At 41.2% G+C, this 24,084-nt stretch overlaps 4 protein-coding genes across 6 annotated transcripts in view; 3 read left to right on the top strand and 1 right to left on the bottom strand.

The window, feature by feature from the left end:
* The first annotated feature begins 215 nt into the window (after positions 1-215).
* On the top strand, positions 216-3,790 carry LOC107195199 (nuclear pore complex protein Nup93-like). Its single transcript, XM_015584999.1, has 7 exons — positions 216-448; positions 718-898; positions 974-1,937; positions 2,012-2,336; positions 2,407-2,757; positions 2,832-2,949; positions 3,186-3,790. The coding sequence occupies exons 1-7, from the start codon at positions 222-224 to the stop codon at positions 3,495-3,497; spliced, it is 2,478 nt and encodes an 825-aa protein (XP_015440485.1). The 5' UTR covers positions 216-221; the 3' UTR covers positions 3,498-3,790.
* A 23-nt stretch (positions 3,791-3,813) lies between these two features.
* On the bottom strand, positions 3,814-4,749 carry LOC107195159 (ADP-ribosylation factor-like protein 2-binding protein). Its single transcript, XM_015584946.1, has 6 exons — positions 4,731-4,749; positions 4,486-4,593; positions 4,316-4,422; positions 4,157-4,242; positions 3,977-4,073; positions 3,814-3,903 (listed from the first exon to the last, which is right to left on the bottom strand). The coding sequence occupies exons 1-6, from the start codon at positions 4,747-4,749 to the stop codon at positions 3,814-3,816; spliced, it is 507 nt and encodes a 168-aa protein (XP_015440432.1).
* A 189-nt stretch (positions 4,750-4,938) lies between these two features.
* Positions 4,939-7,202, top strand: LOC107185259 (SHC SH2 domain-binding protein 1). Of its 2 annotated transcripts, none has more exons than XM_015572909.1 (5): positions 4,939-5,130; positions 5,248-6,165; positions 6,231-6,435; positions 6,507-6,770; positions 6,839-7,202. In XM_015572909.1, the coding sequence occupies exons 2-5, from the start codon at positions 5,261-5,263 to the stop codon at positions 7,094-7,096; spliced, it is 1,632 nt and encodes a 543-aa protein (XP_015428395.1). In that variant the 5' UTR covers positions 4,939-5,130; positions 5,248-5,260; the 3' UTR covers positions 7,097-7,202. The 2 variants fall into 2 exon arrangements, with proteins under 2 accessions (XP_015428395.1, XP_015428394.1); XM_015572908.1 differs by having other exon boundaries at positions 4,939-5,194.
* Positions 7,024-24,084, top strand: part of LOC107185258 (RNA pseudouridylate synthase domain-containing protein 2-like) — a 150,023-nt gene continuing 132,962 nt past the window's right edge. The window contains exons 1-2 of one of the 2 annotated variants that reach the window (XM_015572906.1): positions 7,024-7,097; positions 8,637-8,846. In XM_015572906.1, coding sequence (XP_015428392.1) covers positions 7,071-7,097; positions 8,637-8,846 — 237 coding nt within the window. In that variant the 5' untranslated portion in view covers positions 7,024-7,070. Of the gene's footprint in view, positions 7,098-7,628; positions 7,743-8,636; positions 8,847-24,084 lie in introns of those variants that run through there. The other variant, XM_015572905.1, reaches the window with a different exon arrangement.

The following is a 24,084-nucleotide window of genomic DNA, read 5'->3' as shown; positions in this document are numbered from 1 at the left end:
AGACGGAAAACGGTGAAGCGATTAATGACGAGTTATTTGCGTATAGGACAAATCGAACTGTTAATAATTCTCAAGCCTGACTGTAATTATTTATTGTAGCGTTCAATGGAAACATTCCCAGCAAGGGTGTTCAATATAACATAGTGAAATCAAAATCCCCTGGTAGTTCACAGCTCGTTCATCCCGCGATTTATGGAACCCGTGGATATCGTGTTTTAAATATGAACGATTTTGGGCACATCGATATGTTGAACACTGATTCCTCGCATATGTCAGGTGATACTGGCTTTAGTGAATTATTGCGATCAGCAGAACAATTGTCTGCTGCCGTTGAAGGAACCGAAGAACTCCCTCAGGTTGAGAGAAATCTTCGTCAAATATTAGATGCCTCCAACGAACTCTGGTCTCGTGTCACGCAGACCGGCACACAGGACAATGAAGTTCAGGCGTAAGAATATGTTCAGAGTTACTATTTATAATTTACTGAACTATTTTCTATATGTTTATATTAAAATCTGTGCTTATAACGGAAAATTTATTGAATTACTTGTGATCATTTTTTAAGTACATCGTAACCTAGAATATTCAGAAATTTCTGGCGCCAAAACATCTTTTTCCAGGCAATTAAATTTTATCTCAAAAATCGGGGCTCTTTATTCTGTAGATACAGTTATATATTTTGTTGAAGTTATAAAATATAATTATTCATAATTTTAGGCACCTTTTGCTTGGATCTCGAGGTGTTGATTTACCTCAAATATCACAGAAGTTAAATTCACTTAGTGCAAGACGTACATTTGAACCTTTAGATCCTATTGCAGACACAGATATAGTGAGTTACCTTAGAAATGAAAAGGAAAATGCTATTTTGTCAATCATTGAACAAGTTCACAAAGATGTAAGAATTTTTACCTCACTTTCTTATGTAAATAATATTTCAAGGAATTTCAAAACTAATAATTTTATATTTTAGACATTCGAACTTACCAGAGTTCAGCAAATGGAACATATGTTGGGAGAATGGAAACAAATGCGATTTGAGATAATAAATGCTATGACAGCTCCATCAGGGGAGTTAGTAGATTTACGTGGTACTCCCCAACGTACTAAGCTAGCTGGATCAATGGTCAGTGGTTTATCCAATGTGGAGGTAGCTTATGTTAAGGAATTACAAAATTACAATGACCATGTACTCAGAGGAATAACTAGACCAAGCTTATTTAATGCATTTTGTAAAGCTGCTGAGTCATTCAATGATAAAAAAATTGTAGATCTGTGGCAAATGGTTAAGTACATGGTGGACATACCACCAATTCCAAGGGAAGATCAAATTAAATCTAGGAGTACTCCTATTGTTGAGAAGAGAATTGTATTGCAAGCTAGAAAATATTTGGAAAATAGATACAGAGATTTTATGACCTCTGTCATTAGTGAAAACTTGGCACAGGCAAAGAGGGGTGGCATCCCAGGCACTGTGCCATTAGTTAAAAGTTTCGTAAGCGTGAAAGTACAAAATCTAAGAGATTTAGAAGATGTTGTGGTAGCAGACAAGCCATTATGGCCTTTAGTTTATTATTGTATGAGAGTCGGCGATTACAAAGCTGCATTGCAGTGCCTTAACCAGTGCAATGCAGAATTTCCAGAGTTTAAAACTGCTTTAGAAGAAGCTTGCAATGATCCAGAGAAACATCCCAGCAGTTATGCAGAATCAAATCTGAAACTGCATTACAGAAAACATGTTAGATCCGTTACAGATCCATATAAAAGAGTTGCATACTGTGCATTGGTTCCATGTGAAACTGAGGATTTGCATGCTGATGTGATTTGCACAGCGGATGATTATTTATGGCTAAAATTGTGTCAAGTTAGAGATCAACCAGATTCCGAAAATAAATTGACATTAGATTATTTACAGACCACAATATCAGAAATATATGGTAACACAAAATTTACGTTTTATATTGACAGTCCGTGATAACAATAATGTTTCTTAATTACAAACATATTGCAGGGGAATCCTATTATCATGCACATGAGCAGCCATTCGTCTATTTTTCAATGCTATTTTTGACTGGTCAGTTCGAAGCTGCAATTGAATTTCTAGCAAGAGGCGCAGGAGCAAGGCTCTTACCGCATGCAGTGCATTTAGCGGCAGCCATGCACGAACATAATTTATTAGGTGTAAGTCAGAGTGTTTTAGCGCCTCTTCTAAGCGTTGATCCTGCGGACAAACCACCAGCGAAAAGATTAAACTTCGCTAGATTGATATTATTATACGTTAAGAGGTTTGATTCCACCGATCCAAAAGAATGCTTGCACTATTTATTCCTATTAAGGTTTGTATGAAGAAATATGCGATGAATATGCAGACTAGAAACTTTATTTTTTTATTTGCTCTAATTTTAGGAACATGAAAGATCCACATGATCGCAATATGTTCGCTGCATCAACCGCAGAAATGGTAGTTGACGCTTCACTCGCGAACAGAACTCAATTAGTCGGAAAAATTGACAAGGATCGTTGGATTCCTGGAGTCTTAGATCAATTCCAAATTAACACGCAAGACGTGATAAATATAAGCGCAGATACATTATATAGGAAAGGTCTCTTAGAAGATGCTGTAACAATGTACGATCTAGCTGGTAATCACGAGAAGGTTCTTAGTTTACTGTGCACACTCTTGGCTCAAGTAGTTAGTCAAAATTCTTCGGCATTAAGATCTCGATTGCAACTTACGTCTACCGACATAAGTACAAGGTAATATTAAAATAAAATGTAAAATACTACGGATTTTATTCAGTGTCACATAAACATGGAATTTTTGTTCTTAGGTATCAAGGAATCGAGATACAAGCGCCATCTGAATTAGTTTCTGCTTTTCATACTTTGAGACATCTAATGGTATTCTTCGATCAGTTTCACAATGAACAATATCAAAGCGCCCTTAGGGTAAGAAATATGATATCATTAATGTTAGAACTGAGATATAGAATAGTTCTAACATCTTATGGAAGTTTCTGTTATTTATTTTGAAGTATAATCTTGTAAAAAGATCATGGTCACTTTACACCATCTAGGATGAAGAACGTTGAAGCTAGGAACTATACGAAATTAAATAGGATGTTAGCACTATCGGATTTCATCTCCGTGTTTTTACACGCTTTATAAATTTGAATTTATTACAGACTATCGGAAAGTCCAAATTGTTACCGTTACATGTAAGAAAAGTCGATGAGAGAGTGAATGCTCTGCGACGCGTGTCGCCAGAAGTGGCTGGCACATTGGCGGATGTTCTGTTGGCAACCATGACGATACTCTATCGTCAATACCAGAAGTTACGATCTATGGAGCCAGGCGATGAGGAAGCAAGAAAACAACAGCTTCTGGATCTTCGGGAACAAGCACGCGCGTTAACAAGTTTTGCTGGAACCCTTCCATACCGTATGCCAAACGAAACTAACAGCAAACTTGTACAAATGGAAATACTTATGTGTTGAACACTAAATTCCTTGTGTCTCTCATTGTTTTATTTGAACAGAATACTATAATATAATATATTATAATAACGCATTGGGCATATTTTGTGCAGGTACTGAATTCGCAAGGCACAAAAACTAATCAGTGTTTTATTTTATCCATGCTCAGAGTATTATTAGATACTGTATATATTTTTTGTACCTCCATAACTGAAACACGAAGAGAATTGTAAACATAATGAGCATATTGTTTTCTAAAAATTGCAGTTGAGCATTACAGAATGGACATAATAAATATTTCGTAATTTGTTCTTTCGGTAGATTCAGTAACATGTTTTTATTTGGTGGAATGATTGTCATCTGTATATGTTTTGAGACATGTGACAGATATTCCAGAGCTAAGATCTTGTACTTTTCCTTCCTTTACCTGGCAATAACCATTATTAATATTCCATTTTATTGTTTCTTCAATTTTACATTGAGTGGCTAAGAATACTTACAGCTCTGTAGTCAAGGAACATTTCTTTGAAAGCCACAAAATCTGTGAATGTTGATAATACTTCAAAAACCTCACCCTCCAATTCATTCTGTCTGTTACTAAAACATTTAAGAACATGGATGAATCCATTAAAAACACTTATGATATTTACATGCAGTGTGTAAACAGTTTTAATGGATACCTTAAAAGTTGTAGGAACGTGCTTATGTCGAAATGTGGTATTACTTTTCCTAAGTAATTAACAATATAACTTTCTACAGTTTTATTCTGTAAAAATTCAAATATTTATGATTGGATACACAGCTATGAAAAAGGGGATACACTGTCTTAAAGTACTTACATATTCATTAAATATGCTTGTATAAATTAATTTATTTTCTTCTATGGGCTCAAAAACATCCCAATATTGGTCCAGAAACTTTTTTTGAATGGCATTAAACTCACTTTCTAAAACAAACAGTTGTTTTAAGCAATAGAATCGTTTTTTTTAATGGCATTTTCAATTCATACCTAACAAAATATCTTCTATGTGACCAATAATCTCATCAAAAAGTTCATCTTCCTCATTTTTCAAACTTTGCTCCGTATTTTCGTCCTTATTTATTAAAAGACAATTATCTGTAAAATTATGTTGGTGCATTAATTAAAGTTACGCTCATGTTGATTTGTTTACAGATATACATGTACACATAACAACGCATACAAAAAATGTGTAATATTTAAAGAAACAGTTTCTAACAATAACGCGAACGAACCTAATATTTCTCCAGACATAATTCAAATTGTTACTGAAAGTAAGGCACTGTTTATTTATGCGATAATACAACTGTTTACCTGTCAGACTGACATATCGATAGGTCAATAATTGCTGAGAACGAGAATCGAAATAACGACAACCAATCAGATTCCTCAACGTTGCGGTTCAAATTTTTTACAACACTTTCACGGTGAAACAGTTTCACCGGTCGTATGATATAAAATTAATTTAAAATGTGCTGTTAGTTTCACGAAAGAACATCATCTCACTGTAAAATTCTATATTATGATTTTATTCCATAGATTTGGAAGTTATTAGGAAATATTACAGAATAACTGTATAATTTCGATAAGTCTTCTATTCTTCGACGAAAACGTGACAGAGCCTGAAACTTTCGTGTACATTTTGTTCCTTTTTATAATATTCGGCAAAATTTTGACAAAGTAAATTTGTGACCGAAAGGTAAGATTTTGCAGCTGTAGTAAGAATTTTATAGTGTTTTCTTCGTTTTATAGGTCGCACGTATCAATGGAGATATATACTTTTGACAAGAGTCTTCAAGAAAGACTGGTAGAATTAACAGAGATCTTATCCAGCAGAGGAGAAATCGTGCCAGCTTCCCAAATTCAAGCAGAATGGTGTTATCATGTGGAACTTGTAATAGAACCTGTTGGTTGGCAGGCATTGTGGAAAATACCACGCTTAGTATGCGAAGATTTTCAGATCCACTATCCCACCATAGTAGTAGTAGAAGTAGAGCAAGTTGATTTTGCTGATCTGTCTGCATTAGTTAAAATCACTGCTGTTCAAGATGAAATTCATTTACCCGAGAAGTACGACGTACCTCTTGTGGAACTTTATCCAACTCATAGTCAAGCAAATAATGTATTGGATATGGTGGGCACTTCCAACTGTATCGATCAACTAAGATTCTTTTATAATTACTTATGGATGCCGTGGGACTTAGATGACGATGACAGTGCTGATTGGGTGTCTGTACATTTAGAGACAAGAATTAGATTGTTCTTTGACATGAAAAGGGGTGTCGTTAGTAAAGAGACTAGTGATGTTATTAGGAGTTTGATAAGGGAGGGCAGAGAAGTTCAGCAGAAAATATCAAGATTGGAGGATACTATCTCTGAAGAGGAAGAGTCTCATGAGGTAGTTGATGGGGGAACAGCATGTCAACTGATGAAACTTCACTTTAGACTGCAACAAATTAAGAGGGAGATGGAAGTTCTGGAGAATCCTGCGATGAGAGAAATCCTTGTGAAAAATCGAACTACATCCTTGATTAATGAAAAAATACAAAGAAGTGAAAGTAAAGAAAGATGCATGGAAGGATACTTTGTGTGGCTTGGTGGTACTCTGGAAGAAATGAAGGAAGCTATAAATAAAGTCCAAGTCTATTTGCCTGCAGAGTTATATTTTAAGTATGTATCATAAATTCTATATGCATTACATCAATCGATATTTAATTAAATCACCTTACATGTAGAATATCTGGATCTTTACACGAGACTCTACATGCTTGTGATTCAGGGGACACAGTTGTTGTCGCGGAAGGAACCCATTACATTAAAAGTGCTGGGAATCTGGAAGAAGGGGGTACCATCAGGGGAGTTCATAATGTGGAACGCACTATTCTTTCTGTGAAAGATTCTGAAACTGCACCATCATTGCTGGACTTTTCTGGCAATGAAGTAAATCATTTTGTTTATTTATTGTTAATCAGTGTTAACTGTTGTTCTTTTTTTAAATTATACATTTTCAGGTATTATTAGAAGGTATTACTGTAGATGCAGGAGATCTAAGAGCTGTTGTAATAGTCAGAGCTGGAATCACAAAGATAGTTAATTGTAAAATATGTGCTTCGAATCAAAGTATAGTCAAGTTGGGTGTTGTTGTTCTGCCCAATGCAAAACTGATTATAGAAAATACAGTTTTCGACGGCCTTGGAACTGCCCTAGTTATTTATAGTAACGGGGAAGTTCTTATGAACAACTGTAGTTTTAAAAATTGCGCAGAGGGCATACAGGTGTGTTGTTTATGTTCTTATGCTTATATAGTCACGAATGTTATTACATTTTAGTATTGTTCATTTAGTTGTATGACAATGTAAAACTGACAGCTAGAAATTGCTATCTGAGTCACTTTAAAGAATACGCAATGCGACTAGAGACACAAAAATATTTGCGCGGTTCGGACAACAAGTGTGGCGGCAAGGAATTATTAGTTGGTGTGTCTGAAGTTTCGTTGGACGAATGTAAATTCGAGGGCAACGGCAAAGGGGACATTATATTGAAGCATGGAAAGACATTTGCTCTGACGAAACAAGATGGAACCGCAAATATGGAAACTTAAAGTAATTCAACGAATTAAATATTTAGCAATTTTATATTTTTATTAACACGCATGTAATAATGCTCCTATGGAAACATTAAAATTTTGTATTTTTTTTTATACGAAACTCATAGAGGTAACTGTATTCTCGATTGTTCTTTTAACTCTTTGCGGACAGAGCGATTCGAAGTCATACGCTCTCTCGAGCCTAGTCGTTGCAACGACAGTTAATTCAAATCAGATATAAGTAGCTGATAGGCACATGTATGAGCTTTAGTGACTATGTTTATGGTTTGCGCCAAACATATAATATGCCTCGACTGTGCGCAAAGGGTTAAAGATTCAAAAGTATAAACAGGTTCATAGTACAGAAAGAAAACCCTTTAGTTATATTATTAATAGAAATTCATTGGAAAATATTGACAGCAAAGATTGCAGAACAAAGAAGGTGTAAGATTTAAATACAAAAAATGAGCGGGAATTGGTTTAAAAAGTTTCGTTAGCAAGTACACCCATAACGTCTAGATGGCAGCATCATTTCGATTTGGATTGATGTCGCGACACGTTCGGTAATTTAAGTGTTGTGCTTGATCCTAAGTGCAAATTATTCTAAATGTGGTTACAGTGTTTATTTAAATTAGGGACGAGCATATCAGCAACCTATTTCGTAAGCCTGCGTTTAGCTATCTTTTACAATGTTATTCCGAACAACATTCTATTCATAATCCACGTTACCTTTCTAACCTCACCGCGTTTCACGAATGTTTCCCCTTTATTCTGTTGGATAAAATATAATTGAACACCGTAATCCGTTCATTTATGTGGTGTATTCGAAATTATCATTGTAACGGTTTTCGAAATTGAATGCATCATTTATAAACATTTTTAAGTCAAGCCGGACTACCTAACCCAAAAAGCGTGTAGCATCGGAGTAGCGTCAACATATGCTTATGTAGTGTCTGTACACGAGCCTGTGCGAATGATATATACATAAGCACGTACGTATATGTGTACGTGTGTGTATATATATATAGAAAGAGATAATACGTCGCACGTGCACGGTACATCGTCGTGACGTAAACGATAATTTGATCCATACCGTTCATATCGCCGTATTTGTTTAATACCGTGGCTTATTCATGTCTATAAATGAATGCATAAGTACCTGGGCCATGTGGCCGTATCCATGTGAATACACGATGAATGAAGTATCGTGATTTAAATACTTTCGATGATGAATGAACATCCTTCAGAAACGATACCGTTTATCAGTCAGTCGGTCGCGTCTGGGTCTTTCACCTCTTAGACACGCGTGTGCATTTAGAATTACACGGAACAAGAGAACATTTTCTCATGATGTCTTATTATCTATTATCTATTGTCTTATGTCATATTATTTGTTACAAGATAAAATCAGTTCATTAAAATTTGGTTAAAAGAGTTCACTGTCGGGTCTACGGAAAAGTAACGGTCCCCATATGTATTTAAATTGCTTGTCTGGCTTAACATGTTATTGTACGGATAGTTAATAATGGAGAACCCCTTGTGTGGTTAATTGCAGAGATCCCACGGCGGTAGTAAGGTCTTCTCGATCCAGTATTTGCTGCGACACACGTCCAAGAAGATCATGGTGGAGACTACTTCACCGAACCAGTTGTCTGACAAGCAAACGCAGTTCGGTAACAATCGTCAGCTGGATCCGTCCGACAGCATCTTCGTTTTCAAGGACACGGAATCCGATTACGAGGAACCCGCGTCTGATGAGGAGGAGGTGAGTCCATAAATCGATTTCCAATTTGATCCTCATTCATTTCTAGTGGAATCCATTTCCACTCGTTACTCGACCGTCCGTTTTAAGCGTTTATAGCGTACACAATAACGATACAGCAAAATGACTGTAACCAGAAAAAAATGTAAAACACGGAAACGAGTTTTCCGTTCGGTTCTAAATATTGCCTCAAGAGATGTGATTCCGCACGAGATTTCGGAACAGGATAATAATCACAGAAAGTCCTCGAACGGACAAGATGGTCGAAGGTTAATTATTTAAAAATTCTTCGGAAATGCAATTAGCACGGAAAGCAACGTATTAATTAATTACATTTTCCTGGCTACAATCTCACGGAATGACACCTTTCGACCTGTTACTTTCACCGTACAGGCGAGAGCCACGTTCTCTTCGATGGTAGGAACCTGCTTAGGCGGATGGTACGATTAAAAATTACAACATCGCTGTAGAGGGAGAAAAGGGAGAGGCCTCGCGATATGGCACACGCGTGAACCTCGTGGATCCTTTTGTTGCGTGGTCGGTTATCCGGAACATTCTGCATTCCTTATCGGTCACGATAGGATTCGTGATTTATACGCTTGTCCCTTTGATTTCTCTCTTCAGAGAAGCGCGTGAGAATGTTGCCGATAAATTATTCGCGACTTTACACGCTTGGTGCTTGTCAAAAATTGTTTTTGCAACGTGCAATTTCAGTATCGTCCCTTCGTTCACGAAACTTCAATCATTACCAACGATTTCGTGTACCAATCTTAAGGCTCCAACTATAAGTTCCAATATTCAGCCTTCACTAGCTCGAACCTTCGAAACTAAATACTCTTTCTCTCTTCCTTGAGTTTCGTGTTCCGATTTCAGTCTTCAACCTCGAACTTCAATCATCATCCTTATGCTCGATGTCCACCCCGAACCCGTAACTTCGATCTTCAACCTCGAGTGAAATTAATCCCCTCTTTTCGCTCTAGAATCAATGGAAAGGTCAGTTCTTTCTACGGTTACATTTCTACTAAAAAATTAATCGATTTATTCCAGTTAATCCTAACTATTTCACAGACACACGTTAAAAAAAAAAGTCATAAGTAGACTGCGGATGTTTATGTAAATTTACAGTTTCGAACACTGGCATATGAAAAACAAAATTGCACAGAAGTTTGTTCCCTGTACTAGGGATTTTAATACGTTAATAATAATAAATAAATACAATTAAATTCTATTAGATCCTTTACTTTACTACGTTTTGCAAGTCAGAGTATGCTATAAATGCATAAAAATCCGCAGTCTAGTCATAAGGTTCTCTGCATCTTTGATTTGCTGTCCTTTAAAGTTCGAAACGTCTGTGTCTTCGCAACAGACATTCTGGCTCTGGGGTCCAGATAATCCCGTGACGACTACCGACCAATATCTCACCGTTCCCCATTCCCGTGTCCACTTAACACGCTCAAAAATCTGTTACCGTCTGAACGGGCCCGAGGAGAAAGGATTGAGTGCAAAAACCGTAACGGCGACGTTAATGAGCCCCGGTTGATTTAGTGTTCCACAGCTCCAGCGGCGGCGGCGTTAAAAAACGACTCCATCATTCTTTTCCCGCCTATTCGCGGCAATTCGGTTAAAGATGAAAACTGTCCCAAGTAATGGGGAAGAGAAAAAGAAGGAAGAACGACATCACGCACGAGCTCCTCGTAACACATCCGCCGATGCTTTTGACCCGGTGAGTTGTTTAAGGCCCTCGTGTTTTTCGGAATGACTGATCGTTCTTCTCGTCGTTCTTTCATTCTTTCCCTTCCCCAATCTTCTTCTCGCTCTGTTTTCCCTCGTTTTTATTATCTATCTTCTTTCACACGCACACGTGACTCCGCCCTCCACCGAGAAATCACGTCTAATTTTAATTGTTCCCCGCGACGTCGAGCCGCGTTCGACCAATCGTTTCCCCATGAAACTCCGGCTCCTCCGATCACTTTCGTTCCATCGTATCTGAAGACAGCCCTCGTGAATCACGGCTCTTCCGTGTGTTATTTCATCGTTGTTTATGGATTTTTTCACATTCCCCCAGTCTTCCCGAATTCATTCAGTTCTTCCGTCGTTCCACCCGAAGTTAATCACTCGTTTGCGATCCATTCGTTGAGATGAATCCCTCCAGAGGTTCGTTGGTCTTCTGAATTATTTTTCGTCTACTGTCTACGACCTCTATATCCACGCTGGTTCTTTCAGGTTCTTGTTCAGGGCACGACTAGGTTCTTCGTCGATGGCCACGGAAATGTCGCGATGGAGTACCTGTTTTTTTCTAAACTCGAAGGAGGCCACCCTTTGGGGGATCAGTAGAATCTACTGTACACTTATTTATAAGAGGAACCTTATTACTCTTAGAATTCTAATTGCTGATTTCTTATGTCCAGAGCCTGATCGTTCTGATTGTGAGATGTACGAGCAAAGTTGGCTTCCACTAGGGGAGGGAAAAAGTGGTGTAAGATAAAGACCTCCTACCAGTTGGTAAATTTATTTCAAATACTGAAATAAATATTAAATCGAATGTTAATTTGGCATAAATTTCAATAATTCCTGATACCAAATTTTAAGAGGCTCTTCTCCAATGCCACGAGTAAACCTGAGGTGGACCTGATTTTCCACATGGAACTCTGATCTTGTTGGAACCATGTCAGTCTGTCCTAAGGTCAGAGTTCAGATTGACGTCGAGGAAACTCTCTCTGCAACTCTTTGCCTCTCTGAAGTCGAACTGATTCTGTACTGTACGTGGCTGAATTGACTCTTAACGCTGAATTGACTCTTAATTGCATCGTGACTGGAACTGACTCCGACGCTGAACTCGGTGTGACATTCTATTATTCCTTTTTTTTTTTTGTTTCGGACATAAAGAAGGCAAGAAAGTCTTGTCTATTTCAAAGCTGTTCACAAGAGGTCCCCGGAGATGAGAACATTTCATCTTCGATTCATTCCCCTCCCTACATCGCGTTTAAATGAATTCCCGTTTCCATTGTCACGCGACCAGCGGGCGTTTCACAAGTTCATTCAATTAACAGCGTCCGCAACAGCGGGGGCCGCGTTGACGGTTTTTATATTACTTTCTTGCCCCCCTCCCCCTTTATCCCACCAGATACGCTTTATTGTTTGCTTTATCATAAAAATTGCTCGTACCCGGTGTCCTCCTCGACGCCCCTTCTATTCAGGAACTATAATAAACTTTCCACGGGCGTTCTTTCTTTCCCAAATCCTCCGTGTTTCGTCGGTTTTCTAGCTATTTCTCTCCTACCACTCGTTCAGCCACCTTATTTTCCGACCTCTGTACCGGGCCACGGATTATTTTTCCATGGTGCGAACCTGGAACGCACATATTGTCTCCCTTTTGCTACCACAGGCCATCGTCTTGGCGCCGCTGAGGCCGCTTTATCGTCGTGGTTTCATTTATCATATTTATCTGGACAGCCTCCAGGGGATCGTCGTGAACACAAGCTATCCCACCTTTGGAAAAACCAAACCACCGTATTCCCCCCTCTGATCCTGGTTGGGTGTTACCAGCGGAGAAAAGTTCTTTAGGATGGTACTTTACGTGACAGTGGCTTCGCTCTATTAGCACGTTAACCGACACGATTCTTCGGTTTCTGTAATACAGTAGAATTCCACAAAGTCTGTGCACGGGGTGCAGTAACGACCCGATTAAAGAGCGTAGAAAAAGAAAAACTTTTAAATTGGTTTTAATAAATATGTGGGATACCTTCACAGGGTGGCTTCTATATGATGGCGAATCGAGAGGAAAATCAGGAATGACGAATTTATTTTCGAGTTATTCATCACTGGAACTACCAAAGCAGTCAAAATGTTCGTAGGCATTTATGGAAATTATTAAAACGTCATAACAGTGTATGTTCTGAGATATTTCGCAAGTTTTATTGCACTATATCAACGAAGACGTTCGTTAATTTATCGATCTGTCCCTTTTATCAACGTGACAGAAATAGAAACACGTTCATCTTCGGTGGTTCTAGTGTTAGTCATTGAAAATACGGGCGAAGTACGTCTGACGCGACGGCTTATTCCACTTGAAAGACGCGTTCTTCAACTGTTCCACGAGTTGGTTACCGTTCCACTACTCGACTGGTCGATTTCTAACAGATACACTGGCTGGATCGACGACCCAGTGAGGCTGTTGATTGAATAAAAACGAAACGAAGGAGAGACCGACTCGTGAAACGGTCGAAGAACTCTCGTCTCTCTAGTAGAATAACCCGTCGCGTCGGGCATATTTCAAGTCTATTTTGTCTATATTTTCGATAACTGATAACTGGGAAATGAAGCCTCGAATGTAATCTCGTCATTATTGATTTTCCTTTTAATTTAACAGAAACCACCTTGTAGGAATGTTAAAAATTTTTATTAACACCCTTGTATATTGTTTCACGATTTCTGGGCCAGGTTTCGACGCTTCGAAACGCGATTTCTATCCAGGAGGAATGTGATTTTGCCGCATGAATTACCATGTTCTTACTGTTATCGACTATCTCTGGATTCTGCCACGAGAATCGTCGAGGTATTCGCGTGTCCAGGAATACCACGAGCCAGATGATCGAACCATAGATCGAACACCGTCGATATTTCCGGTCGAGATTATCCGCCCACGCTTTCGAGCAACGTTGGCCTCTCGAGGCATCTTCCCAGGGATTTTCTATATGGATTAGCTTGTTAACCGGGGAGGTGCGAGTCGACACGACCTTTATTCTTCCTCCTTTTATTTCTTTGCCTGGATACCGCTACGTTTTGTCTTACCGTGATATCCGTAAGAGTGTAAACTTCATTGCGTTCATATAGTTGTGAGTTCATAAGTTATACGTTTCATAATTTGTAAGTTTCACGAGTTATATGTTTCGTGAGTCATAAGCTTCGTCAATTACAAGTTTCGTAAGCCATAAATATTAGAAGTCATGTTTCAATAAGTCATAAGTTTTATAAGTTACCAGTTTTACAAGTCATCAGTTTTATAAGTAATAAGTTTCATTAGTCATAAATATTAGAAGTCATATGTTCCAATAAGTTCGATAAGTCGATACCAGTCGTCTTCGACCCACGAACAAAGAATTCCGATTCGCCTAGTGCCGACCTTATGATGTTTTCTCGTAAAAATTTCTGAACTGGCTTTATGGTACCTAAATGTTTACCCCAAAGGACATTTCTTTGTCAATTCTCTTATCACCATTCCTGTAAATAAACGCTAACGTCTTAGTACGACAGTAATGGTGTTTTAGAATTATTTAAATTGAAGCATCTCCTGAATTACTAACTTTTCGACACACATAGGTTAGCACCTTCTTATAACGAATATCCAGCTGCATCGACTGATGTATTCAAAACTACCACATTCCATTTAAATAAACAAAGTTGACCTTTATATGACCTTTACGCGTCCACTCACGAAAAAACTAATAACATCAGAATAAGCCCCACTCGATACCATTCAAGCCTCCGCTGAAACATTATTTGCTATAGCAATGTAACAATAGCGAGAAAATCACGATGTCAAAATCGGGTGATACACCCTGTATATTCGACCACAAGGTTCATCACGTGCTTGTCGTTTCAGAGTAACTACTTACCTATCCTGTCCACTCAGGTGCTTTACGATCGAAAAATCGCTCGGTCGACGAGGTTTAAAATCGATTTGTGCGCACCAGACCCAGTGCCAAAACGATGGAGAAATGTCCCCTGGGGGGTGGGGGGTTGGGGCTGCGAGGCGGAGGGTATCAGAGGACGTGCACACACGCGTGTACAGGTTTACGAGCGAAAACGTATCGTTTATTCCCCCGGAATAGCACGCCATTAATTCGGACACTTTTGCGGTGTGCATTTGTCCCTCCCCCCCTCCCCGTCGCCGCCACTCTAGCGAAACTCGCGCCATTCGGTGCGCGTCCGTCCGGACTAAATATATCCCCTTGTGGGCTGTCCGGGGATGGGACGTCGCGACGGCGACGCGTGTCAGCCGCGGGCGTCGGTTGCTCTGACGAGCCGAAACGACCGTCTTATCTATTTAGACGTACCCGTTCGGAGTTGGTCGACGGTGTGCGATCACCCTATGGTCCACCGACATACGAAGCCAAACGTTTGTCTCACTTTCGCTTCAACAATCGACAGATTCACTGAGGATATTGCCCAGGAGTTTACTGGCACAAATGTCGTACGAACAATATTGTTTTTTTCGAACGCTCAGAGTTCGCGAGACGGTCCTGCCGTTTCCGGTTAACCCTATGCGGTGGGGCAAGTTTTTACGATGTAATAAGAACCACTTATACTATTTTGCATAGCTAGATTTTTCGAATATTCAAGAGACAGGAATAAAGTATTCTAATATTGGTGGTATATTGTACTATTGTTGATTATTAATATAAAAGTTTAGGAAGAATGACAATGGAATCTAATATATATTGTCTCGGGAGCCGCAGTTTGATCACCGTTGATCTATAAATATCAGAGTAACGTAATAAAAGTCTGAAAATTGTCGATTCATCGGTAATTTGTATTTAGACGTTGACATTCGTTGGTTTCACGTCGCACGAATTTTTTTTTATAGTGACCTAAAGAAAATGGAGCTATAGAAGGGTTAAACGAAACACACAACAGACTCTGTAATTCGGGCGTTTAAAACGTACGGGGGGAGGCTGACGGAGAGCTGGCTCTCCACCTGTTACGCGACGATTAAATATTTCATGCACGGTCGGAATTTTCGTTAATTGTTAGATCGGCTAGCCGACATCCGAACACAATGCAGCGGTATTATCATTGGCAACAGGGGGTCGTATTGTCTTCCGTGGACCGTCGCCGTCACTCGACGGTTCGATAATATATTATGGAGAGGCCGTCTGTCGCTTTTAAAATTAAATCGCCTCGCTGCACCGAAAATTGCTCGGCTGTGAATATCGTGTATTATCCTGATGCGGGTCACGTCAACGCCTATGGTTCACATGTATTGTGTGGCCCACGCGTTTGTTCGACGCTGTAAACGTTCACCCTGCCAAAAAATAGACGATCCTCCCCCGTGCAACCATGTGTTTCGACACGAAATTGGCCTCTACAGTAAATCCTTGATGAGTGTGCGAATTGGTCGAATTGGTTCGAGTGAACCAAAATGACCGTCTACTGCTACTGCTTCGCAACAGGAATCTATGAAATTGCTTTTAAGATCATTAGGCTACGCGAATACATACCTTCTATCCACGACGGATCGTAATGGATTCCCGTCAGTCTACTCTCGAGCTCGACGATCTCTGGGTGTCTGGGGATTCAAGAATTAAATAGGCAAGAATACACCAAGGTAATAACGCGAGAGTACCGAACCAGCACAGCTCGGGGGCCGTTTTATTTTTCTTAGCGAATTAGTTCTTCCAAACTGGAAAAAACGCTGCTCCCTTCACCGGCGATGTGTGAGAACATTTACGACGTGATGTTACCTGCACGAGAATCCAAAAATAAATTACAGACTCCTCTCGATTATCGTCCGGAAGTCAGGTCCGCGCCGAGACAATAATCGCATAGGGAGAAATGTTTCAGACCCTCGTAAATTCGTTTGTTCCAAAAAGCGGAGGGGCAAGAAAGTATGCACTTGACTGGTCCCTCCCCCTCACAAGTGGTGGGGATAACGCCTGGACAATAATCGTGTAGACCAACCCGGACGATAATCGAGAGGAGTCTGTAATTTACAAAAATTAAATCGACACGACCCGAACGGTATCGCCGTTCGCCACGAATCCATTTCGGTCGCAATTCGGGGGCGCTGGCTCCACGTGGCCTGTCGTTCGAGCGGAGAAGACGCGCATATTCCCGGGGACGCGGTCCGCCTCCGTGTCTCACGAATCGCTTTCGCGAGGGTTACGGGTATTGCCAAAAGATAAATCAATAGCGATGATGCCACCCGGGAATGGAGGCGAACGAACGAGAGCCCTAGACAGCTCCAGCTGCGGCTTATTTCGAGCTTTAGCCCCGCCAGGACGCTGCGCCGCGCCCCGGAGGCCCCGTATTCTCGTGCGTCCCCACGCGTTTTCGCGCGGCGCAACGTGAAAAACTGAGGGGATGGTGGGAGAGACGACGCCGTGGAAGATCTAAACGGAGCTAGATGGAACGGGAAAGGTCTAGAGAGGGATCTAGAGCTGGAGGAAGAACTTTAACAGGGAGAGAGAGGGGGAGAGCTGCGGAGTTTTAGAGAGAATGGGAGGCGTCTAAAGATGTCTAGATGGAACAAAGAAGATGAAATCTGTACAGGATGCAAGAGAGAAGTGTACTGACGTGATACAGGGATTTCATCTGGAATTAAGATTGGTTCTACATAGAGGTGAAAGAGTGCGAGAAAGTGGTATTTAGAGAAGTCTGAAAGGGTGTGGAGTTGTTGAAGAGGAACCACTGGAGAAATTCGCAAGAAGCAATAGAGAAGGCTACGGATGTTTGCAAAGATTTTATTTGGAGTTCAAGCAGGCTCTACAGAGGTTAGTGCGAGAGATGGAGAGGGGGAGAAGTCTGGAAAGATCGGGGAATTTGTGAAGAGGGAACATGCAGGAGCGATCTACAGGAAGTAAGAGGAAAGTCTACAGTTTACAGGAATTTTATCGAGAGTTAAGTGCAAGAGATGGAGAAGGGGAGAAGTCTGGAAAGAAGAAAAGTCTACAGTTTACAGGAATTTTATCTAGAGTTAGGTGCAGTGTCTGTAGAGATTAGATCGTGTGAGAGAGCGATTTAGAGAGGAGTCCAAGCAGCGATCTAAGAGGGGGAGCACAGGAGAAATCTACAAGAAGCAGCTGAGAAGTCTATGGACGTTTACAGAAATTTTATCCGGAATCAAGGCGGTTCTATACAGATATTAGAGAGCGTACGATAGAGGGGGAGACATCTAGAGTAGTGAGAAGTCTGCAGAGATGACGGGGCTAAAAATGATCCACAGAAAGCAACACAGAACAGGCTTAGGAATGTTCGAATAAAACGAGACAGCGTTCATAGAGACCTAAAGTACGGCAATTCTACGAAGATCGTAAAGAGAACAAAGAAATAGTTCTACGGATATTTCTAGAGACCAGTGGTAGCGGCGGGGATCTTCATAGATCGAGATCGTGTGGGACGGTTCCACGGATGGAATTCAAAGACAAACAGATGGACCGCGAACGCGTAACCGGTGACCACGAGAAACGTCCACGGTGATTCCGAGGGGACAGGTTGTGGACGGATATGTGACAAGAGCAAGAGAGATCCACAAAGGTCTAGGAAGATTGAAAAGAGAGATCCAGAAGGATCCCGAGGACAGCACCGCTGGTAGATCTACGAAATCCGTCTAATGAAACAAGAAGATGTAAATTCGAAGACAGCAAGGTATACATACACCGAAAATAATCTCGGACGGTGATGGTTAAATATTTGAATGGATCGTCAGAATGAGATGGGAGCAAACACGCAAGAACGATTCAGATCGATTCAAAGGTGGACAAGCCAAAGTGGGTCCCTCGAACATTTACTCGAGGAGACGACAGCAATCGCGAGGACACGTCCAGAGAATTAACGTGAAACGAAACAGGAAGTCCAAGGAGACCCGTCTAAGGAGAGGCCGTAGAAACGGCCGCAGAACGCGTAAAGAGGACAAGAGACGTCTATAAAGATCCTACAGAAGGGGTTTGGGAGGGCAGAGTGGGAGGAAGGGAGGGCCTAGACAGAATCGAGTAGACAGGTCCAGAAAACGCTAGAGACACCTAAAACCCCCGGGACCCAGAAATGGGTAGCAGTGCACAAGCAACGTGTGCACGTGCTAAAACACGAGGAAATAGATTATTTATTGGTCCGTAAACTTTGGCGCGGATCTCTATCTTGCGCGCGAGCAAGCGAGCGAACGGGTTCGGCCTTGTTACCGGAACGACTGGCGACGTGACGGTAAATAAAACAAGTTTATTGCGGTACCAGGAACGTTAACGAATTGTTAAACGAACACCGCGGAATCCTAACCCAGACTGGGCCTGGGCTACCGTGGATCGAACGTCAAATTGAAGAATAATTTGGGAATATTTATACGGTTCCATGGAAGTCATTCTATTTAGCGGAATTCTTGGCCGTTCGATTTCATTGGAATTCCGTGGCAATTAGGAAGTGATAGTTACTCGAAAGATTGGACAAGTGTATAATTGTTTAATGGAATGGTGGTGTTTTATGCTCGACGTTTAACCCTTTCGTGGGCGAATGGGGTACCCAGGTATCCATTTCTATATTTCGAATTTTAAAGGAGCGTGGGTACCAGAACGTTACGAACGGACTGCGGAAGTTTAGGGAAATTCGCAATTTTAGGTACCAAGTGTCGTTTAGTTTCAAGGCCGAAAAATTTCACCAGGAGATTTTAGAAACACAGGTTCCATTTTTACCGACATGTACAAACGGTAGAACGCGTGAATAAAATTCAGTCAAGCTTTTTGCGAGCACGTTGCAATAATTCCGAGTCGAGTCGCGCCAGAAAGAATCGATTCTTCCCCTTCTAACACCGCTTCCCTCCGCCAGCGCAAACGGCGGCCCCGTAAATATAGTCATTGATGCCGACACGCAGCATTTTTTTGTATTTGGAAATTTATTTGTCTTAACGTCGATCGCGGACATAACGTATGAATGAACGCGATCGATTTTAAGCGTGAATGGATCGCAGACGCGGTGTTCGTCGCTGAAATATATCGATTCGGGTATTTACGGTGGATATTTATCGCGGTGCCAGAGCGAGGGAGAAGAGATTCCCGTGGAATTCTGGTCTCGACGAGACCTTTAACATACCGTGACCCGATTCCGTTCGATTTTTATACAAAATCAGGGCACGGGTGGAAAGTTGTAAGTACGATGATCGCAATGCAGGACGCATTTTTCGATTTGAAGGTAGTGGAATTAATCCTTCGAACAATATATTGGAATCGAGAAAATCGACGTAAGGTTGTAAGTTTTGATAAGCTTTAAAAAAGAAAAAAATGATGTTAAGCTATCCGAAAGAGGAACTTCATTTTGGCATTCAGATACCAGTTGATTAAATTTTCGTTAATGCTTCAACGAGTTAATATTTCTGAACGCATTCACAGACGAATGTACATCGATTGCTTGGCCTACTCGGTTGCACAAAAAAAAAAAAGGAACATGAAAAAGAAACGCGAGAGCAGCCTCACTCGCTTGATGTATTTTCGCTGGACACGCCGGCGGCCGGGTCCCGCGATAAGGACGACCGCGTCCGGTTTTATCCGTTTTGTGTATCGAGTATACAATTAAGACTGATTTATTGTGAGTTTTCGCGGCATGAATAATTCATGCGGTTAAATAATTCATAAGTCGCACTTAGCGTGCCGTGTGAGAGGTAACTAATTCAAAAATAGAATCGTAAATGGACCGCGGGGAAAAGGGCGTGTCGGGTAGGGGGAGGGGGGAGGCGGATGGAAGGGTGTAAAAGATGACTCGTAATTAAAGTTAATTACACCCGGAAAGCACTTCTTGCCGGTGGTTCGAGGGATGGCAATAAAAGCGTGGGTGAAAAATAGCCGGTTCAAAAATCGGTATACGTGTAAAATTTGCACGGTCTGATTCGGTGGGTGGATCAGTCCATGGTTTGATAACCAGTATGTTTCTACAATCTGTCGATCGGACAGATCTTTGTGGATTAATCGTTGTCCCGCGGATGGTTCAGACAAAGATCCGAAGGGTTGGGAAAAATGGCGGCGTTTCAGGATGGACGAATATAGGAGCCGTGATTTGGCACATAGCGACGAATGAATTGCGGAGAGGGGGGAGAAAAAAAAATGGTAACGACCATTTCCTGGACATGACACTGGGGAACGATTTGAGCGTGGACCGTTCACGACCACGTGCCGCCCATTTATAATATGTTTATACACAGAATGACGAGGTGGCGGCGGCCTCTTGCAATATCCCCCGTCTGCGGCCATTCGAAACTTGAGAGCCTCTGCATCGAGCATTGACACAGTACACAGCGGAACGGTTTAGTATACACGCGAGAGCCTCCTTCAACTCGAGTACTCCAATACATATTCGGTGGAAAGAAGATTCCGAGTTTCCAAATGATTTAGTAGAGACTCGAGTTTTATCGCATCAATCATTTAATGCAGGAGGAGCCTACACTTTTTTTTACGAAAGACCCAGTGATTTTCGGGTAATCAATCTCAGAAGTTGAATCCAGTAGTGGTAGAATAATTATTATTTAGAAAAGTACTAGCATGCATTCTTGTATATCGTGTCTCTCGATAAATTGTATTCCTAGAAATGCCTTATTTGGAGCGTGTCGTTTTGCGTGTGCTTCGCTATTCGCGTTGCACCAGGTTATTTGTCTGTGAACGATTTAGCGTTTTCCGTTAATTACCACGGAATGTCTCTGCCCGATCGCGAAATCGCGAACGTTATTCACGATCGTGTTGTACTGGTCATTCGACGATTTAAACGACGTTCAGCCTGGACATTGTTTAAAGTTTATGCAGAAAGGAGAGACAGCATTGCAGCGACGGATGGAAATAGATGCAACGGTCTCCACCGGAGCCCAGAGAGTCCAGAAATCAGCGAGGATTTTACGAGGAGCATCGCGAATAATTTGGCACGAGCTACGTGTCCGTGCCCCCCTCCCTCGTAGTATACGGGAAAGCAACGTAAAGGCTAATTTATGAACGAGCGGCAACGGACCGTGTATTTTCGAGAGGGGCTGGAGGGGAAGGAGGGAAACCTGCTGCGCTACATGGTTTACTTTCTGATGTTTCGAACCGTCACATCGGATCAAAGTGCTGTAGTTCATAAACGTCCAGGGGAAATGGGCGAAAATCCATATAAATAGACCGGTGCCGATGAACCCTTACCAAACAAATTAATATCTGCACGGACACGAATGGACAACGCAACGTTTTAACGTTTCAACTTCCATTACTTTAAGAATCTTTGTTTTCTAGAGACTGCACGTGGTCTCTATATTGGGTTCTAAATCTGAAGTAGAATTGTATGGGATGGTTACACCTTAAATGAAAAACAAGATTAATATTGATTATTGTCAAATTTAGGTCATCCTAACTTCAGGTAGTTGGCCGATCCACCAACAGTAGTCCGTATAATTGTGTGCTTTCCCAAATACGTTCGGTCGTTGGCGAAAGTTTTGATAGAGGTCTTGGTTAACATTCGAGAGACCGTGTTTTTACACGAAGCAGTTAATTCCACTGTCTTCTCCAGAAAAGAAACAATCTCCTTAGTTACGAAGTCCTACGGAAAAACGATCTCCAAGAAGATCCTAAAGAAAATATAAACTGGGCATTCCAGCGGACCCTGGTTTCGATCAATTTCTCCCAGCCGCGTGTCGGTACGAGTAAAAAAAAAAAAAAACCACCGAGCTTAAAAATAACGACCGCTGCGAATCGTTTAACAGACACAGAGCAGGGATTCGTTAATTTCGTCGATTCACGCTCGCAACCGCGGCGAATGGGAAAGAATGTGTATCGTACGGCGGAAAATAGACCGCGTAGCGTACCTTTGTCGGGAGTCGCGACGCTGTTGCGTCGGTTTATAATTATCACCATAGAAGAGACGGCCCCGCGAGCCTCGGTACCCGTAGTACGTACGTTCAGCTGAAACGACACGTTTCTATATGTGCCGGTGGAGCTACTCCCCCCACTCCTTCACTCTGCCCGCGCTCGAGTCACGTGCTGTGCGAAGACGATGCGCGTCCCAGTCGTATTGGTTCGCGATTTCCATCAATCGTTCTTCTCTGTTAATTCCTTGCCCTATGCTTTTCGTGACGTCTGCAAAATCACCTAATGAAATAAAAAAAATTCAGTCTCTCGGATTACATTGTTCTCGATAGTGTTCCATAAACGAAAGGAATTCTGTACTTATCGCAACTGTACTTTTACTGTAATAGTTAAGTAATAGTACTAGCAACGTGGTACTTCATTTCGACTCAAAGAAAACCCAATAATATTCCTTCGTTGATGTCGATTTTCACACAGTACAGTAAATAAAAAACAGATACTTGTGAACGCATAATAGAACAATAATATGTACTTCTTGTATATATTACTTTCTCTCTGTTTTTCAATCGCTTGTCCTTTTCTATGTTCGGAGTACAAAGGCGTTTCAGAACCGTTTCACGTGGTCCACGATTATTGTCCCGTGGACCCGAGTTCGGGACAATAATCGCGAGGTCCCTGTAGGAAAGGAAAGAGTTGGATACCGTTTGTCTTTTTCCTTTCTTTCTTCGTTTATCCTCGATTCAGTATCGTACGTCGAATGGTTGCATCGTTTTGTAAGTCATATTGTTATCCAATCGTTTATTCTGGATTCCGGGGACCTCAATGAAATGTTGCGAGATGGATGTAACCTTTCGAATCTCGCGGTTTTGGTGCCTCTCTCGGTTGTAAATTGAATACGAAAGGAGAAAACACACGCAGCAAGGGGAATGCGAGGTTAGACATCGATGGACGCGTGCAGTTGGGGGAAAGGTCAGGTGAGTCAATTCAAGAAAATGAATAGTATACATGTTTATTAAATCCAGTTTGAAATCGTCATCACGTGTCTGACTCGATGTTATAAGGCAAAGGGTTAAACCTTAAACCACGAGGCATTTCAGACTTCATAAAACGGTTCCGTTAGGATGCCCCCTGGTAATTGTCAGTCGGTGTATATTTGTAACACGAGTATCGCAGGAAAATGATATAATATCGAAGAAGCAATATATCGTGGTTGAAACTAGCTGCTGTCAACTTTTGTGGAATAGAATCGGTGACTATTTTCAATGCAAGATTTTTACCGAGAGGGTCATTAGTATCAGGTTTCGCGTCACGGCGGTTCCGACGACGTAGTGGAGGTCGTCAGCCATTGGCACTGAGAAAAAAACTAGGAAGGTCATTAGTATACTTTGGTGCTGCAGTGGCATGGACAACTTAATTAGCCGAGAATCAATTAGCTCGTCGACTCTCGATATGCACGTGCATAGTCGGTTATCAAGTTCTCAAGTGACTAAATCGGCGTATGAAACTTCAAGTTGGTAGCACATGTTCACCGATTTTAGGTCGTGTTAATGCACGAAGTCGTTAGCTTTTCAAAATCACTGAAGTTTTTTTTTATCTTCTTCCAAAGCTAAAAATAACGACGGAGTGGAGCGTCGAAGAAGACAGAATACTAGTAGTCGCCTGGCATAAGTATGGACATTCTCCTAGCATGATTTTGAAACCTTAACAAAAGACGTCGA

Source organism: Dufourea novaeangliae, unplaced genomic scaffold (genome assembly GCF_001272555.1).
Source record: "Dufourea novaeangliae isolate 0120121106 unplaced genomic scaffold, ASM127255v1 scaffold55, whole genome shotgun sequence".
Taxonomy (NCBI): Eukaryota; Metazoa; Arthropoda; class Insecta; order Hymenoptera; family Halictidae; genus Dufourea; species Dufourea novaeangliae.
This window is presented reverse-complemented; position numbering and strand designations above follow the sequence as displayed.